General features: G+C 41.5%; 1 protein-coding gene across 6 annotated transcripts in view; it reads left to right on the top strand.

Moving 5' to 3' along the window:
- Positions 1-18,367, top strand: part of SMAD9 (SMAD family member 9) — a 75,440-nt gene that overhangs the window by 33,275 nt on the left and 23,798 nt on the right. For all 6 annotated transcript variants that reach the window (XM_031001366.3, XM_031001367.3, XM_055359453.2 and 3 more), the window contains exons 2-3: positions 7,068-7,673; positions 14,034-14,291. In XM_031001366.3, the coding sequence (XP_030857226.1) occupies positions 7,262-7,673; positions 14,034-14,291 (670 nt within the window). In that variant the 5' untranslated portion in view covers positions 7,068-7,261. The remainder of the gene's footprint in view (positions 1-7,067; positions 7,674-14,033; positions 14,292-18,367) is intronic.

Genomic DNA, 18,367 nt, shown 5'->3' with positions numbered 1-18,367 from the left:
GCCACAGTTTTTCCTCCAGTTACCCAAATGCATGGAATTCTCTCCACCCCTGTGCCACCCTCTTGGCATTTTTCTCTGGAGGTCTCACTCTACAGCCCCTGGAGTGGCCGCACTTTCTCGTCCTCTTGATCTCATTGTCACCTCCTCAAGGGGTCTTCACCAGAAGTCCAAGCAGGTCCCTGGCCCCACAGTCGTGTTTGTTCCTGCATAAGATTTCATGGCTTGTTAATATTTACATGTTTCATATCCAGACAGTTTCTAAGCCCTGTAAGGGCAAGGGCCATGTCTGCTTTGCTCCCCACTGGGCAGGGCCTGGCACATGATAGGCATTCATATCAGGGCCATTTGCTGAGATATGTGAATGAGTGAATGGAGGCTGACATGCAGCTCAGCTCGGGTTTGTCCTTTCCTTTAGGAGACAGAGCCAACCTCTCTGTTGTGCTTCATGCCCCTTTAGAGCCACAACGTTTTGGAGATTGAGGAGATCTTGGAGGGCTTCTCTCTCACATATCCGCCATTTGGGCTCCATCTCCCATCCTCCTGCATTTCAGTACAGCTCAGGCCCAGCCTTGGATTCAGGGGGTCTTTTGCTGTCCGTCTCGCCTTGTCAGGGGACGCACCCATGTGGCTTTCCTCCCATGTCCTTTGGGAGCGGGATTATGGTGCAGTGGTTTAGGATGTATGGAGCCAAACTGCAGGTGTCTGAATCCTGGCTTACTAGTGGTGTGACCTTTACAAGATACTTAATCTCTGTGTTCCTTGGTTTCCTCACATGTCAAGTGGGGTTAATGAGCACATGCAGCTGTGACAGTGATTCGGTGAGTAAATGTACTTAAGGCACTTATCATGAAGATAGTCAATATGCGCTGGCCATCTGCCTCTCTCCCCTCTGCGTTCTTCTCATGATCTCCATGCACTGTAATCCTTCCAGGCTCTTCCCAGTACCCCCATAGTGAGAATAGTCAGCTACTCTCTACAGTCCCTTTAGCTCAGTCCCCTTCTCACTCTTACTTTCTCCTTTTCCCCCTTTTTCTAATTCAGTGTTGTTGTTGTTTTTTTAACCTTTTGGGGGTTACAGGCTCTTTTGAGAATTTAAAGAAGAATACCTATGGACTGTTGCCTTAGAAAAACTCAGTATTTGTGCAATCACCCAAAATGAGCATACAATTCAAATGTCCACAGATGCCTTGGAATCTCTCTATGGCCCCCTGGATGGAACTCCCCTGTCTCTGTTGTCTTCTTTGGTGCTGTGGACCAAAGGTATTCCACCCAGAAAACTAGAACTGACCCTTCATGGATATTTAGGAAACCTCAGAATACAGCTAGAAAAGTCTCCTTCCAGAAGGTGAAATTATGATACCATTTCTATGTGTATCCAACCGCATGGTACTAAACGGGTATATGCATAAAGTGATTATTTATGTCTTATAATACAGCTTATGATTGCTACTCATTTGGGACATATGGGAATGCCAGGCTACTTTAAGTGAGGACAAATTTGAATTAAATATACGTGTGTGTGTGTGTGTGTGTGTGTGTGTGTGTGTGTGTTTTAAGCCCAGTTTCTTCTCAAGTTGTACGGTAATAAGACATGATATATGTGTGCCAATGGTGATAATAACAGCCAGCTGTTTTCTAGATAGAAGTCCTTTTGGACATAGTTTTATACTTGTGTGTAAAGTATAAATAAGTTATTATAAAGTAAAATAAGCATTTATTATGGCTGTATTAATTACCAGTGTACAAAAAGTGCTGCAGAAATAGTCTAGATAACAATATGTTTCTTGGAGGGGGTTAAATGTTCCTTCAGCAAATGTGTTCACTTTCTAAATTGGTTAGTAAACTGTTTTATAGATACCAAGGTATACTTAATGCTGGTCATGGATTAGAGGGTCAAAATTGATAAGTTTGAAAAATTAAAAGACAAAAACAAATAAGGAAATCATGATGTTTTATCGGGGTGATTGTTTCTGGACTAGGCCCTCGCAGAACAAACAAGTGCTCCCTGACCCCCTGGGCTGAGCGCATTGTGCACCCTGGTAGGTGATGGAGGCCTTGGCCACATTGACCCAAAAGCAGTGCCCGTGAAGGATTGCTCAAAGGTTCCAAGTGCCCAGGGCTTAGGAATGCTCCATCTCAAACGGTATTTTTAAAATTGTATTTTCTTCAGGATTAAAATCACCAACTGAACCTTCCAAGGAGACCAACTGAGTGGAAATCATCTTCAGTAACTGCTAATGGGAGCTGGATTTAAAACCGTCAACTTAAAGTAAAAAAGCTTATGTCTCCTGTACTGTTACCCAGCCGGGTAAATTGTTTTTTAGTGTGGAATTATGTACACTTAAATCATGGTGTATTCATGTGGTCAGCGCTGCTTTTCTTTTAAGTGGGCTTGTTTATTTAAGAGACTCGAAAATGAGAAGTTGTTTTCTTACTCAGTTGGGGTTTATTGTAAAACTCAATGCCAGAAAAAGAAAAAAGTACTGTTTTTATGCTGCAAGTGTGTGAAGTGTGTCCTTTCCAAAGAAAGGACAGTCATGGTGTTTTTTCTCTCTGCCCAAAGAAGGAAAGCTGTAAGGGCCAGCAGGAGGCTTTGTGGGGGATCTGGGCTTATGAACGCTAATCACGCACTGACCAATGGTTTCAAACACAGGAACGCCCAGTATATGTTTTTACTCTTATTCCTTTGCAGTAATTAATACTAAAATGAAACAAGTAGCTGGAGAGCAAAGTGGGAATTGGTTCATGTTGGTAGATGATATTTGTTATTAACAGGGTCAGTTTGATAGCCGTGTCAGAGTTGTTGTTTTGCCCTGCTCTGTGCTATGAAGTGTCATGAGTGAAGGTCGCGCTCAGACTACTACAGGTAGTCCCAGTAGCATCAAAACAGCTGAGCAAGTCTTGAGATCCCATGTGACACATCCAGCCAACAGCCATGGAGTCCTGGACCCATCGCCCAGAAACACCCTTCCCTGGAGACTGAGCCTTGTCTTGATCTGCAAATGAGGAGGGGGTGAAGTCCAGAGAGACAGCATGATGCGCCTAAGAGCACACAGTTGATCTGTGACAGGGATACATGATTTTCTTACAAAAGTGAGACTATACCACACCAAAAAATCTTAGAAAATTATCCTAATCCACCACAGTTTATATTTTTATTTTTTGTTATTTTTATTATTTTTTGAGACAGGGTCTCCCTCTGTTGCCCAGGCTGGAGTGCAGTGGCACAATCATGACTCACTGCAACTTCCGATTCACAGGCTCAAGCCGTCCTCCTGCCTCAGCCTTTCAAGAAGCTGGGACTACATGTACCCGCCACCACGCCCAATTAACTTTTGTATTTTTTGTAGAGATGGTGTTTCACCATGTTGTCCAGGCTGGTCTCAAATTCCTGAGCTCAAGCCATCTGCCTGCCAAAGCCTCCCAAAGTGCTGGGATTACAGGCGAGAGCCACTGTGCCTGGCCAGTTTATTTATTTATTTTTAACTGTGATTTAAATCCTTTTAAGTGCAGCCCAGTTATCCTCTCAGGAATCTTTCCAGACTTTCCGCCCCCTCAGGTTGGGCTCACTTATTGTTTGTTTCATTCTTCTTTGCACTTTTTGGAAATGTAGTAACTGAGAGAAATATTAATCGCCCCTCCTGTTTTTGCAACCAGTTTTTTTTTCAGTGAATGCTCTGAGGGTGCTCTGTTTTGTTATGGTGAACCTGGGCCGTGGAGTTATCAGGAGATGGGAGTAGGTTAGAGCTTAGAGTCTGTGGGCATTTCAGTTCTCTGACAATGGAAAGCTGTTCGGAGCCAGGTTGACACAACTGAACAGACTTGCACTGTTAATGTCAGGGCGATGACCACCGGGAGACAAACAGGGAGGCCCTTTGTTCTACTAGTGGCTAAAACATTATAGGAATGAGAATGAATAACCTTTATGAACCCTAAAGTGCACTGCCTGGACAAATAGAAACAACCTAGACAAGGAAACGGGGTCTCTGCCATCCAGGCCGTAGTGTAGTGGTGCAGTCATAGCTCACTGCAGAGTCAAACCCCTGGGCTCAAGTGATCCTCCCACCTCAGCCTCCTGAGTAGCTGGAACCCAGGCTGTAAGCCACCACACCTGGCATGATTCATTTTTTACAATTAATTTTTCTATTAAAAATATGCCAAGCATATAAAACAAGCATAGAAAATAATATTTTGAACATCTGTATACCCACCAGTCAGCCTAATTAAAATCTTTTTGATCTATTTCTAGCCTACCTGGAGGCCACTGTTATGAATTGGGTGTTTATCACTCTTGAAGTTCTAAGTTTAACTCTTTGGGGCCTCCCTCAATGCAAGGGCCTGTGTTTAATGGGACAGGAGCGGTATCTTGCAGCAGTAAAATCACAGTTTTGGAACTGTCGTGAGACCACTGTAATGATTTGAAATGTGTCAGTGAGATTGGTCTGCAGAGACCCGAGATGTTTCAGACTCTAGATTCATGACTAGTTGGGAATTCCCCAAGGGATGAGAAAGTGTGGTGGCCACTGAAGGTCACTCATCAAGGGAAACCTCAGACAGACAGTTTGAAGAAAAATGTATGGTTTAGGAGTAGTGCTTTTCAAACTTTTTAAATTGTAACCCAACTTAACAAGTAAATTTTCCATTGTAACCCTGGACACATACACCACACACACATACACACACACACACACACACACACACACACACACACACACAGCACATACCTGTGAATGAAAATTTTTCATGAAATGATTATTATTATACTTATTTTTCGTCAGCTGCTCTGCAATAAAGTGTTTTGTTTTGTTATTTGTGCAAAAGCTGTTTTGTTCCAATGAATTGATTTCACATGCCATTGGTAAATAGAAACCCACAGTTTAAAAAAACGAACCAAACAAAACCTGGTTTAGGAAACTGTTGTTTCATGGAGCAAAAGTTTCTAAAAGGTGTATTTGGTTTAACTCTGCTGAGTGTTTTTATAAAAAGCTTTTCTCTATGACTGACCTCAGCTTAAAGATCTATACCACAACTTACTAATAATGAATTCCATGTAAAACTAAGCAGAATTCACAACTCTTTTGGGGTTCAGGTTATTCTATCATGAGACTTCTCCTTAAAGCTTCTAACCCTCTTCAGCCATTGCTTTAAGGCAGCCTGACTAGATTAAGTAAACAGAACTTGAACACAGTGACTTAACTATACTTTAGAAATTCATGATTGTTAAGCAACAAAATCAACCTTTCCAAATAAAACTGAGTGTAAGTCAAACTGCCAAGCGAAAAGAGCAGCTATGGAGCTCTCAGCTCTCCCTTTTGTCATAGTTTATCTCTGTACAATGCCAGATAAAGCCCAGATGAGGAATAAAGTGATGTGACTATTGCTTTATACTCATTACATCTCATCCGTTATTGTGGGACCATGCTGCCATCCTCCTCACCTGAGGTGCCCAATAATGATCACCCTAGCTGGGGGTTATAAGGCACCTTTGTTCGAAAGAAGTTTATAGAATTGGACTCAGAAAGGTACAGCTTGCCCTCCAGGGAAGCAAAGGAGAAAATTATATTTAATGCATATTAAACAAACAATTGTTGGAGATTATAAGCTACATTGATTCCAAGATCCCAAAATACTTGAGTCAGCTTACTCCAAAATGTTACCAGCCAGCCACTTTAAACATTAATGAGGTAGCTGGTTTCTAAAATCTGGAAGAAGGAGGAGGTTTTGTTTAAGCCAACTATTTCACAGAAGAGGAAATACAGTTCTACCTCAGGAAATTTAAATGAGACTGCTGAATAACCGGGAAAGAACATCTCCTGTGGATGACAGGGCAAAGAAGAATTAAGCTGATTTTAGGCCAAATAACAAATGTGACAGCTGTGCTTTTTTGTGTATGTATTTATGTGTGATAGTGTATAATTTCTAGAAAAGCAGTTCTCATGCATTTGGGTCTTGAAATTTTCCACTTTTAAAAATTATTGAGAACTCCAAAGAACTCTTGCTTCTGTGGGCTGTTATCTATCAATTTTTACCGTTTTAAAAATTGAAACTAAGAAATTTAAAAATATTGATTGATTCATTAAAAAAACTATATTAACAAAAAATATTTTTATTTAAAACATTGTTTTCAGAAAAGTTATTGAGAAGAGTATTATTGTTTTATATTACTGCAAATCTATTTAATACTTGGCTTAATAAATGGCACCTAGATTGTCATCTGTTTCTCCAAATACTCTATTGTGTTATGTTGTTTTGGTTGAAGTATGTTAAGCGAAGTTAGTTCACACAAATAAGTAATTGGAAAAGAGAGAACCTCATAGTCCCCTTAAAAGGATCTCACGGACTCCCAGGGATCCTTGGGGCACACTTTGAGAGCCGCTGTCCTGAAAAGTAGTTTGGAAGACTATGTTAAGAGTGGCTGTCCAGGAGTGGTGAGATTATTCACAATCCTTTTTTTCTTTTCTTTTCATTAGTATTTATTTTCTACAAGAAGACGGATTGCTTGTGCAAACTAAAAATGAGAGAGAAAGAACATACTCATGTTGAGGGCAGATTATGGAGGCCCTGGAAAAACCCAGGCAGAGGAGTTTACACTTGGGAGACCAAGGAGCCACTGTCATTTCTTAAATGGGAAAATGATAAGAGCTGTGTTTGGGAGTAAGTGAATTCGAATTGAAAGAGAGAAAGAGAGATGCTACTTCAGAGAAGTGGTGTGGTGAGTCAGACCTCAGGTGTCGGCAGAAATGGAGAGAAAGGACAAACTCCAGAGAGTTTGAGGGCAGAATGACCTGAGACCTGGATATAGGAAATACAGGAGAGGGCAGAGTCAAAGACAACAGTTTTAAAATTAAAACATTTGAAGAATGTTTTTTCCCTTCTATCCAACTTTGGGGCTTGGTTCTGTTGCTCAGGTTGGAGTGCAGTGTCGCAGGCTTGACCTCCTGGGCTCGAGCCATTCTCCCACTTGAGTAGCTGGGACTGCAGGTGTAGATTGTCTCTTTCTGTCCAACTTCAACTTTTTCTGAATGTTACCCTGATTAAGCTAATTGAAGTCTTATCGTGTTTTCCAGAGTTGGCCAGCCTGTTCAAGGGCTTAGGAGAAAGTCAACACACTTCGCAACTTGAATTGGTCCCAGCTGCTCCCAGAAGAACATAGGTGGCATAGGGTTGGTCCCTATGCCACCCCTGGAGAGCTACTCGCCGTCCACTTTGCCGTGAAGGGCTGTGCGGTTCCCGTGCGCGCCGGAGCCTGCTGTGGCCTCTTATGCACTCCACCACCCCCATCAGCTCCCTCTTCTCCTTCACCAGCCCCGCAGTGAAGAGACTGCTAGGCTGGAAGCAAGGAGATGAAGAGGAAAAGTGGGCAGAGAAGGCAGTGGACTCTCTAGTGAAGAAGTTAAAGAAGAAGAAGGGAGCCATGGACGAGCTGGAGAGGGCTCTCAGCTGCCCGGGGCAGCCCAGCAAATGCGTTACGATTCCCCGCTCCCTGGACGGGCGGCTGCAGGTGTCCCACCGCAAGGGCCTGCCCCACGTGATTTACTGCCGCGTGTGGCGCTGGCCGGATCTGCAGTCCCACCACGAGCTGAAGCCGCTGGAGTGCTGTGAGTTCCCATTTGGCTCCAAGCAGAAAGAGGTGTGCATTAACCCTTACCACTACCGCCGGGTGGAGACTCCAGGTGGGTCGTCTTTACGACGTCGAGGTTTATTTTCAGAGTGAAGGTCGTGTGCCCCATTGATGGAGAATGATGGGGCACCAGCAGACAGGGACCTCTCCCAAAAGAGAGAGAAGAGAGAGAGGAGAGGGAGGTTCAGTTTTGAGGGACTCGTCCAAAATTTTGTTTCCCGGAATGAGGCAGCTGTCCAATCAAAGAAAGAAGGTTCCCATGAAAACGATATTCCTGCCTGGAATGCCACAGGAACACTCAATCCAAAGAGAATCGCAGTAAAACCCTGTTATAGCCAGTGTGAAGGAATGAAGATAAACTAGTCAGGAAAATCTAGAAAGAAGATACTTTCATTTGATTTCATTATGCTGGTAAGCTTTGTGTGATTTTGAAAATGAGGCAGATGGCTGATCAGAGAAAACAGCCATAAAAGTTTTATTTTGAGGTATCTTGGACAAGTCAACATAATCTTTTACCAGTTCTTGGGGTCCTGAAAGGTTTTAAAATGGCCTTGATAATGATGAGCTGTAAAAATTAAACATCCTCCTCCGCCCCCCCCCCCCCGCCCCGCCCCAAACAACTGAACTGAACTGTACTAAACTGAACTAAGGCAGGGTTTTTGGCTGCTACTTTGTTCAAGTTCAGGTAAGTAGAAGATATCTCATGTCTAGGTCTGAAAACAGCCAGTGAAAGAGTTGCTGGAAATCATTCTAGGCAGTTATTTTTAAAAATGGTTTTAAGTACAGACAGGTATCACTTAATGATGGAAATACATTCTGAGAAATGCATCAGCAAGTAATTTCTTCCTTGTGTGAACACCCTGGAGTGTACTTACACAAACCATGAGCCTGCTACACTGTTAGGCTATATGGTGTAGCCTATTGCTCCTAGGCTACTAACCTGCACAGCATGCTACTGTACTGAATACTGTAGGCAATCCTAACCACAATGGTATTGAATGTATATGAACAGATCTAAACATAGAAGAGGTACAGCAAACGTACAGTATCATAATCTTGGGGGACCACTCTTTTATATTGGTCCCTCAACCAAAACATGATTACACAGTGCATGACTATATAGGAAAGTATCTTTCTAAAACCCTTCACACCCCTGTGTGTGTGTGTGTGTGTGTGTGTGTATGTATATTATATGTATGTGTGTAAGAAATATGTATATATTTCCTCCTCCTCTTGGAGAAGCCTGGTGTTTGTCTTTGTTCCTTCACACTGGCTATAACAGGGTTTCACTGTGATTCTCTTAGATTGAGTGTTTCTGTGGCATTCCGCACAAGAACAGAGTTTTAGGAGAGCTTTCTCTCTTTGGCCATCTGCCTCATCCCAGGAAACCAAAGCGCTGACACATTAGCTCAGGGAAATTGCCCATGTCCAATGAAGAGATGGTCCTGTCTACGTAGGCAGGTTCAGTTAACCTTAAAACAGTATCCAATAAGTGATTTATGCCCAGCCTACCTCAGTCTTAGCTGAGTGATCCTTCAAGCTCCCAGAACTTAACATCTACCTGTGTGTGGATGCCTCCCACAGCCCATTCAGGGACTGAGGCCCTGGCTGAGAAGGTATTAGAAGGTTCCACATGCTTGGCAAATCTGATACGTTTCCCCTAAATCCTGGAGCGAGTTGCTTTCCACCCTTCTTCCCTGCTTCATTTTGACTCTCTTCACTTACTTAAAAAAAAAAGTCAATAATGTCTAAGCTTATAACAAAAATGACTTGATTCCATTTTGAGTTTCAAAGATTTGAATTACATTAAGCATCCAAAATATATCCAAATGGAAAAATGTTTATTAATAAATCATTTCTGTCTTCCTGAATAATGTAGTTGTAAAATTTAACAACTTGTAAGAAATATCTTGTAAAATGTACCTGGTTTTCCTTTTGAATATTCAAAAGCCTAATTTTAAAGAACTGTTTGACATTTTAGTTTTTCATGTCTTTTGTTTTTTTGTCTTGCTCTGTTGGCAGGCCAGTGTGCAGTGGCGCAATCTCTGCTCACTGCAACCGTCGCCTCCCCAGTTCAAGCGATTCTCTTGCCTCAGCCTCCTGAGTAGCTGGGACTACAGGCACGTGCCACCATGCCCAGCTAATTTTTGTATTTTTAGTAGAGACGGGGTTTCACCATGTTGGCCAGGATGGTCTCGATCTCTTGACCTCATGATCCACCTGCCTCGTCCTCCCAAAGTGCTGGGATTATAGGCATGAGCCACCGTACCTGGCCTTTAGTTTTTCATGTTCTGTAAGATTCTTTTAGGAATGATAGTGTGAGTGTTTTACATATGGTAAATATATTTCATTTTATCATAATTTAGGTGTGAATTTCCAGAAGGAAAGATGGGTAACGATTATATTAATTTAAGGTAATATTTAAGTTACAGAGGTTTTTCTTACTTGTGTTTTTTTAATAGAAAAAGTAGATTTTATATCTAGTTAGCTATCCATATTTAAAGTAAATATTTTAGGAATAATAAAAATGTTAAACAAGTTTGCTGAGTTCCTATTTATCATAAAGCTTAAGTTTTGCTGTTGAAATCTCATTTTTTGGCCATCCATTTTAGATACATTGAAGGCTGCATTCCCATTTTCTTTTCATTCACGCATCCACTTCAATAATTGACTTCAGTGCTTTCCAAGTTATGTGTGGTGAAGGATCAGTTTTTATTTTTTTAATTTCCAGTCCTTCAAACGAATACTTTTATAGTACAGACGAATTACTAGGCAAATGAAATTTTAAAAAGACTTAGAAAATATAAGCCCAATTTTAAAAATTATTTAAACAAATGTAAACTAGAAACTCTGTCAAATTGCTGTGAAAAGTTTCTAAGCACTAATTTCTTCACAGACTGGTACCCAACAGTTGGTGAAGGGTCCCCAGTCCTCAGACCACACTTTACCTGGCACAGTTCTAGTGGAAGCCATGCAAGACTGTTGTTGTGGTACATGATGATTTTACTCCATTTGGCTGGAGGTTATTTCAGGAGTGTAATTTCTTTTTTATATAAAATATTCATATTATATCAAAACCACATGACTTTTTTAAAAAAGACAGAAGTGTTTTTTTTCCAGCTCTGCTTTGCATGCCCATGTGCCCTGTAACTCCTTCTGCTGTTTCCCCCTGTGTAACACTGAGATGTAAAGATAGCATGGTATTTAAAAGTGGCACAAGATAGGCATGAGTGTCTATAAGCGCACTGTCATATTTACAAGCAGCAGTTGAGATGTGGAAGTGGAATTAAGTAATTAGGGATAGCTGTGTTGTGAGTGAAAGTATTTAAAAATATGATCAGTGCACATTTAAGGCAACTGAGCCAGTCAGCTCAAATAACAACTAGGATGAAACTATCAGTTTTCTTTGCAAACATCCACTGGCTTTGATTTTACCCAGATGGTAAAAATATATTATCAAGATAGTTCTTATGATAAAGGGAAATGTATCCTTTCTTTTCTCTTGGTGCCTCAGATCTACAGGCCATGAAGAAATAGAAGTCTCTACATTCAGATGGATAGGAGGCATTATATTTTTATCAGTGTTAGGAATATACCGTAGATATTTTACATTAAAACTGAAGTCACAGAGATGATTCAAATTCTTCTTCATAAAGAAGTGAGTGTTTACTCGAACATCGTTAACATTTTGATGAAGGGTCATTGACAAAGAAGCCGTACACATTTGCTGTGTCAACTCCTCACTTCAGACTATTCGTGAGGCACATAATCTTTTTTTTTCCTGCATAGTTGTGGAATATGAATACATTAAGGGGAATTTAATGGTTTATGATCCATGTCACTGTTTGATGGTGATGTTGAATGTTTGTTCTCTGGTGTCATAAGGCAGCATACGTATACAATAGCTTATAAAAGGGGAAGAAATTATTTGTTTCTCTGCCACCCTCACCTGTAGCAGTTTTAGTTTAAAACCTTTTATTTACCCTTCTTAGTTTATTTTCTGTCCATATAACTGAAAATTATTGTTTGTTAAGAAAGAGATAGATGTATGATATCAAAGGCAGATGGCAGACTTCGGGGTTAATGTCATTGTTATTGTAATTGTCTGTTTATTCCAAAACATTTACCTTTTTTTAAGACCTTATTTTTTAGAGCAGTTTTAGAACATTTACTTTTTATGAGTTTTTATTAATACTTGCCTGTGGTTGACAAATCAGTAGTGTGATTAGAACCAAGATCTGTCCTATTCATACCCAGAGACAAACTCTTCTAAATAATTCTTGCTTAGTTCTTTCATATTTCTCTCTATTATTACTAAGAATTATGACAGTAACTCTAGATAATGTATAATATGCTTACATATCTATTTCCAAATTTATCACCTTTTAGATAATGTCATTGACTCTCTACCATAAAAGATGAGGATTTCACTCACATACATACATATATATATATATATACTTTTTTTTTTTTTTTTGAGACGGAGTCTTGCTCTGCCCAGGCTGGAGTGCAGTGGTGCGATCTTGGCTCACTGCAAGCTCCGCTTCCTGGGTTCATGCCATTCTCCTGCCTCAGCCCCCCAAGAAGCTGGGACTACAGGCACCCGCAACCACGCCTGGCTAAGTTTTTGTATTTTTAGTAGAGACGGGGTTTCACTGTGTTAGCCAGGATGGTCTCGATCTCCTGACCTCGTGATCCACCTGCCTTGGCCTTCCAAAGTGCTGGGATTACAGGTGTGAGCCACCGTGCCCAGCCTCACTCACTTATGTTTTCATCTTCTTCCTTCCTCCTCTTCTCATCTGTATTTTAGTTCATAGTTTGTATTTGTTTTTGGTTATTCCAGTGGTTTCCATTGTGGAATTCGGGGGTAAGAATTATTTGTCCTCAGAAGGGCATTGGTCTGTTGACTTCTAGTAGCCAGGGTTAGAGTGGGAAGTTGAGGTCGGTTGATTCTCATTTCTTTGTAGGTGACTTTGCGGTGATCATCTAGGAGTTTTTGGAATATTCCAGTTATCCCGCAGTGTTTGAAATTCAAGATGGAAAGACTAGGTCTGGATCTTTTTTTCATTAATTGAGCTCTGCACACTCTGTGGCTCTTTTCAACATGAAGACGTAGGTCCTTTGTAGCTCTTTGAGGTTTTCCTTTGTTATTTCTTAGACCACTTCCCGCTTGTATTTTCTTTGCTTCCCTGTCTGGAACTTATGTTGGTCACAGATGGCTCTTCAACAACAGTTTTGGAGTAGCTACTTTATGCCAGGCATTGTAACCTTCTAGGAGTTGGTAGGACGTGAGGACCTGGGCAAAGCTTGCCCTTAAGAATTTGAATTTATTCTGAAATTTTGTATATAATCAGAATCAAGAACAGTAACATTATTTTTAAAAAATGAAACCCAGAAAAGCATAGTAAATGAACAAACATCATTTATGTTTTGTTATTGCTGCTTATTTTATTTTATTTTTTTGAGACAGAGTTTCACTCTTGTCACCCAGGCTGGAGTGCAATGGTATGATCTCGGCTCACTGCAACTTCCACCTCCCAGATTCAAGCGATTCTCCTGCCTCAGCCTCCTGAATAGCTGGGATTACAGGTGCCCGCCACCACACCCGGCTAATTGTTGTGTTTTTAATAGAGACGGGGTTTCACCACATTGGCTAGGCTGGTCTCAAACTCCTGGCCTCAGGTGATCTGGCCGCCTTGGCCTCTCAAAGTGCTGGTATTACAGGCGTGAGCCACTGCGCCCTGCTGCTGCTTATCTTTTACTTAGTCACTTTTATTATTATTCACCGTTTGTATTTTACTTAATAACTTTTAATTACTCACCTTGAAATCTTTCCATTAAGGACACATAGAATGTTTTTATTTCAGTGGCACTACTGAACCTGCAATTGAGTGTGGTCATCTAAATAATTCAACATGATCTCTGAAGGAAAAATATTCTGGGGATCACTTAGGGTTTCACTGCAAGCAATAGAAACTGATTTTGCCTTGAGGGAAAAAAAAAGACTTATTTGGCAGAATTAAAGAAAGATGTAACAATCAGGTCGCCAGAAGGCCAGGTATTAGGACAGCTCTGGTCATTTCCAAGGTAGGAATAAATAGCAGGTCTCTTTAGAGTGCTGACACTAGAAAGATCCTCCTCCAAATGCTTTTGTGAATTATGACATTCTGCTTAAGATTCCGGTTACAAGGAGAAGACTGTTACCTTAGCTTACTCACATGCTTGCTTCTTAGGTGGAGATGGGGACTTAATCGACAGTTTTATGATGAGCACAAAGACTAATGGGAGTAGTTCCCAAGGGGAAAAACAGCTCTATCATCAAAAAAAATAGATAAGAACAGCAAGTATCCACTCTGTTGTGTACTGATGAGCAATGTTCAATTCTAACTGCCTTGTTCCTTTCTGATCCTAGTACTGCCTCCTGTGCTCGTGCCAAGACACAGTGAATATAACCCCCAGCTCAGCCTCCTGGCCAAGTTCCGCAGCGCCTCCCTGCACAGTGAGCCACTCATGCCACACAACGCCACCTATCCTGACTCTTTCCAGCAGCCTCCGTGCTCTGCACTCCCTCCCTCACCCAGCCACGCGTTCTCCCAGTCCCCGTGCACGGCCAGCTATCCTCACTCCCCAGGAAGTCCTTCTGAGCCAGAGAGTCCCTATCAACACTCAGGTCAGTAAGAACTATGGTCTGTGGGGAAATACGGGAAAATAAGCCCAATATCATGATTTATGATGAACAGTCACAATGATAGTCATTGTAACTGTCATTCATATAGTATAAACAGTTTACAAAGCAATCAGCCTTAAAATGATTAGGACTATACCTATTTTGAAGCAGTTACCCTGGAGATAGAACATGTTTTTTCTCTAGTTTTAGTTCTAATGCTCTGGAAGCTCTCAGAAACTAAATGGATTTGAATAGTATCCCTGGGAATTTCCAAGGATTTTTTTTTTTAAGGCAGTAGAAATAAGATGAAAAGACTTCTGTAATCCAAGTAGAAGACTTGGCCTGAGGACAAGCAACATGGAAGATCAATGCTAGGCCTTTACCTTGGTTGCCTCTTTCAACAATCAAAGGAAGCCCTTGCCTAAAACATATGCCTGCATCTTTTGAGTGAGGCAGAAAGTGAAGCCCCAGCTCCAGCCAGTGCATTATCCCTTTCTGCCATGTGAAGCCAGGACAGCATCTTAAATATAGAGCTCTTCAGTTTGCTGAATTGAGAAAGCATATGGAAGGGAAAGGGAGCCTCTAGCATGCTGTCGTAATTGCTCTTGCTACCATACCTGTAAAGTGGATCTAAGTTGAGATAATGAATAAAAGATACATATGCACTTCGTGAGTGTGAGATAAATACTATGCGGAGCTGACAAGTTCCTAAAGGCGTGCATAAATATGTTTGGTGCCAGATGTTACAATCTGCCTCATTCATTTATTCCTATAATCATTTGTTTAATGGATATTTATTAAACTCTTACTATATGCAAGCATTGCCTTAGGATTGCTGAAAGGGGAATTAAAAGGTTAATAAAAATTGTCCCTACGATGTGGGAAGATAAAGAGGGAATTGCCTCTTCACCTCTCAGTTACTTAGTTCCTTTTGCTCCTCAGCAAGTTACATAAGCATCTATTATATTTATTGCACTATATTATATAATTCCTGTATGTCTATTTTCCCCATTGAACAGCGAGCCTTCTTTTTTCTGTGTCTAGCACAGAGCCTGAAATGCAGTGGTTGCTCATCAGTTGCTTATTGAATAAATAAATTACTACACAGGCGTTTATTTATTTTTATTTTTTATTTTTTATTTTGAGACGGAGTCTTGCTCTGTCACCCAGGTTGGAGTGCAGTGGCATGATCCTGGCTTACTGCAGTCTCTGCCTCCCAGGTTCAAGCAATTCTCCCACCTCAGTCTCCCAAATAGCTGGGATTGCAGGGATGTACCACCATGCCCAGCTAGTTTTTGCATTTTTAGTAGAGATGGGGTTTCACCATGTTGGCCAGGCTGGTCTCGAACTCCTGACCTCAGGTGATCTGCCCACCTCGGCCTCCCAAAGTGCTGGGATTACAGGCAGGAGCCACTGCACCCAGCCCACACGGGCATTAGAACATGGACATGGAGCTCCAGACCATAGGCACAGGTTTTATTGACTCAGTAAGTGATGACTGAGCACCTGCTAAGTGTCTGGCACTGGGCCAGTGCTAGAGGTGCAGTGATGATTAAGACAATGTAGTTGTCCCCCCTTATCTGAGGTTTCAGCTACCGGAGGTCAGTTGCAGCCTGAAAATACTGAATGGAAAATTCCAGAAATAAACAATTCATAAATTTTAAATTGTATGTGGGGATGAAACTTCGTGCCATCCTATCCAGGTTCTGAATCATTCCATTGCCCAGCGCATCCACGTTGTAGACGCTATCCACCTGTGAGTCAATTAGTAGCTGTCTCTGTGATTAGATCTACTGTTGAGGTCACTCTGATTTAATAATGACCACAGAGTGCAAGAGTAGTGATGCTGGCATATTGTTCTAGTTGTTTTACTTTATTATTAGTTACTGTTCCTAATCTCTTACTGTGTTTAATTTATAAATTAAACTTTATCACAGGTATGTATAGGAAAAAAAACATAGTATGTGTGGTATTCTGTACTAGCCACAACTTCAGGTATCCACTGGGGGTCTCGGACTGTATCTCTGGTGGAGAAGGGGGGACTACTGTGGTCTCTGACCTTCAGGAGGCAGTAGCTATTGAGAGCCATCACATACAGGTAGCCTGTAGCAGTCCAGGCAAGTGATTATAAGGACTTGAACTAAAACAGGGATATGGGGTTGGAAAGAGGGCAGCGAATTGGAGGAGGGAGGTCCAACAGGACTTACTGTAGGGTGAAGGCAGAGATGCTGGAGGGTAGCTTGAGAGTCATTCACTCAGTGTAGGAGCAGATGGTTGAAGTTTTGCAAGTGGCTGAGTTCACTGAGAAAGAAGAAATACAACAGAAAGAGAAGTCATTTGAGGACAGAACCTTGGTTAAGGAACAGGAGGATAATTATGTTGCAAAATATATATTTACCTAACACACCTCTATGCTACAAAGACTTCCTGTGCTGACTTTGAATTCCTGCCCTGGTTACTCTGACAGGTTGATGTTCTTTTTACTCTTCACACCCAAGCAGGACAGACACCAACAGTGATGCAGAAGCTGGTTAGTTTCTCACAGAAGGCATAGCCCTTTTCACTTCAAAGAAAATAATTCTTGTCTGAATGATTAACAGCAAAATGCCAACCTGAGTAACAGACCTGTAGATAAACAAGAGTAAAAGGAACCTTTGCGATTTACTGATTCAGCCTCTAAATTTTTTAAAAAGCTCTACTGAGGTATAATTCACATACCATACAACCACCCATTTCAAGTGTACAATTCAGTGGTTTCTCATATGTTAATTTTTTTCAAGTAGTGGTGAAATATATCTAACACAAAATTTGTTTAACCATTTTTTTTTTTTCTGAGATGGAGTTTTGCTCTTGTTGCCCAGGCTGGAGTGCAATGGCGCAATCTCGGCTCACTGCAACCTCCACCTCCCAGGTACAAGCCATTCTCCTGTCTCAGCCTTCCAAGTACCTTGGATTACAGACATGCGCCACCACACCCGGCTAATTTTTTTGTATTTAGTAGAGACGGGGTTTCACCATGTTAGGCTGGTCATGAACTCCTAACCTCAGGTGATCCACCTGCCTCGGCCTCCGAAAGTGCTGGGATTATGGGCATGCTCCACTGCACCCAGCCCATTTTAACCATTTTTAAGAGTACAGTCTGGCCAGGTGCAGTGGCTCCCGCCTGTAATCCCAGCACTTTGGGAGGCTTAGGCAGGCGGATCACTTGAGGTCAGCAGTTTGAGACCAGCCTGGCCAACATGCTGAAACCCCGTCTCTACTAAAAATACAAAAGTTAGCTCGGCGTGGTGGTGCACGTCTGTAATTCAGCTACTCAGGAGACTGAGGCACGAGAATCGCTTGAATCCAGGAGTCGGAGGTTACAGTGAGCTGAGATCGTGCCACTGCATTCTAGCCTGGGTGAGGACTATTTAAAAAAAAAAAAAAGTACAATCTGATGGCATTAGGTGCATTCATAATGTTGTGCAACCATCACCATATCTATTTTCAAAAATTTTTTCATCATCCCAAACAAACTCCGTACTGATTAAGCAATAGATACGTATTTCCCTACTTTGCCAGCCCCTGGTAAGCTCTATCTACTTTCTGTCTCTCTGAATTTGCCTATTGCAAGTACCTCATATACTAGATTCACGCAATATTTGCCCCTTTGTGTATGTTTTATTTCACTTAGCCAAGTATTTTCACAGTTTGTGTTGTGGCATATATCGGTAGTTTATCTTTGTGACTGAACGATATCTCATTGTATGGCTATACCACATTTTAAAAAATCAATTCATTAGCTGTGGGATATTTGGATTGTTCCCACCTTTTGGCTCTAGTAAATAACACCCTGCTTTCAATTCCTTTGGGTATATACCTAGGATTGGAAGTGCTACCTTATATGGTAATTCTATTTTCAGTCCCCCTTTTTTTAATTTTAATTTTTTAGAGACAGGGCCTTGTTTTGTTACCCAGGCTGGAGTATGGTGGCACGGTCATAGCTCACTGTAACTTCAAACTCCCGGGTTCAAGTGATCCTCCTCAGCCTCTGAGTAGCTAGGATTACAGGTGTACACCACCATGCCCAGCTAATTTTT

The sequence above is a fragment of the Gorilla gorilla genome, chromosome 14, assembly GCF_029281585.2.
Source record: "Gorilla gorilla gorilla isolate KB3781 chromosome 14, NHGRI_mGorGor1-v2.1_pri, whole genome shotgun sequence".
Taxonomy (NCBI): Eukaryota; Metazoa; Chordata; class Mammalia; order Primates; family Hominidae; genus Gorilla; species Gorilla gorilla.
The sequence above is the reverse complement of the archived record's forward strand: the minus strand, read 5'-3'. Positions and strand labels throughout refer to the sequence as shown.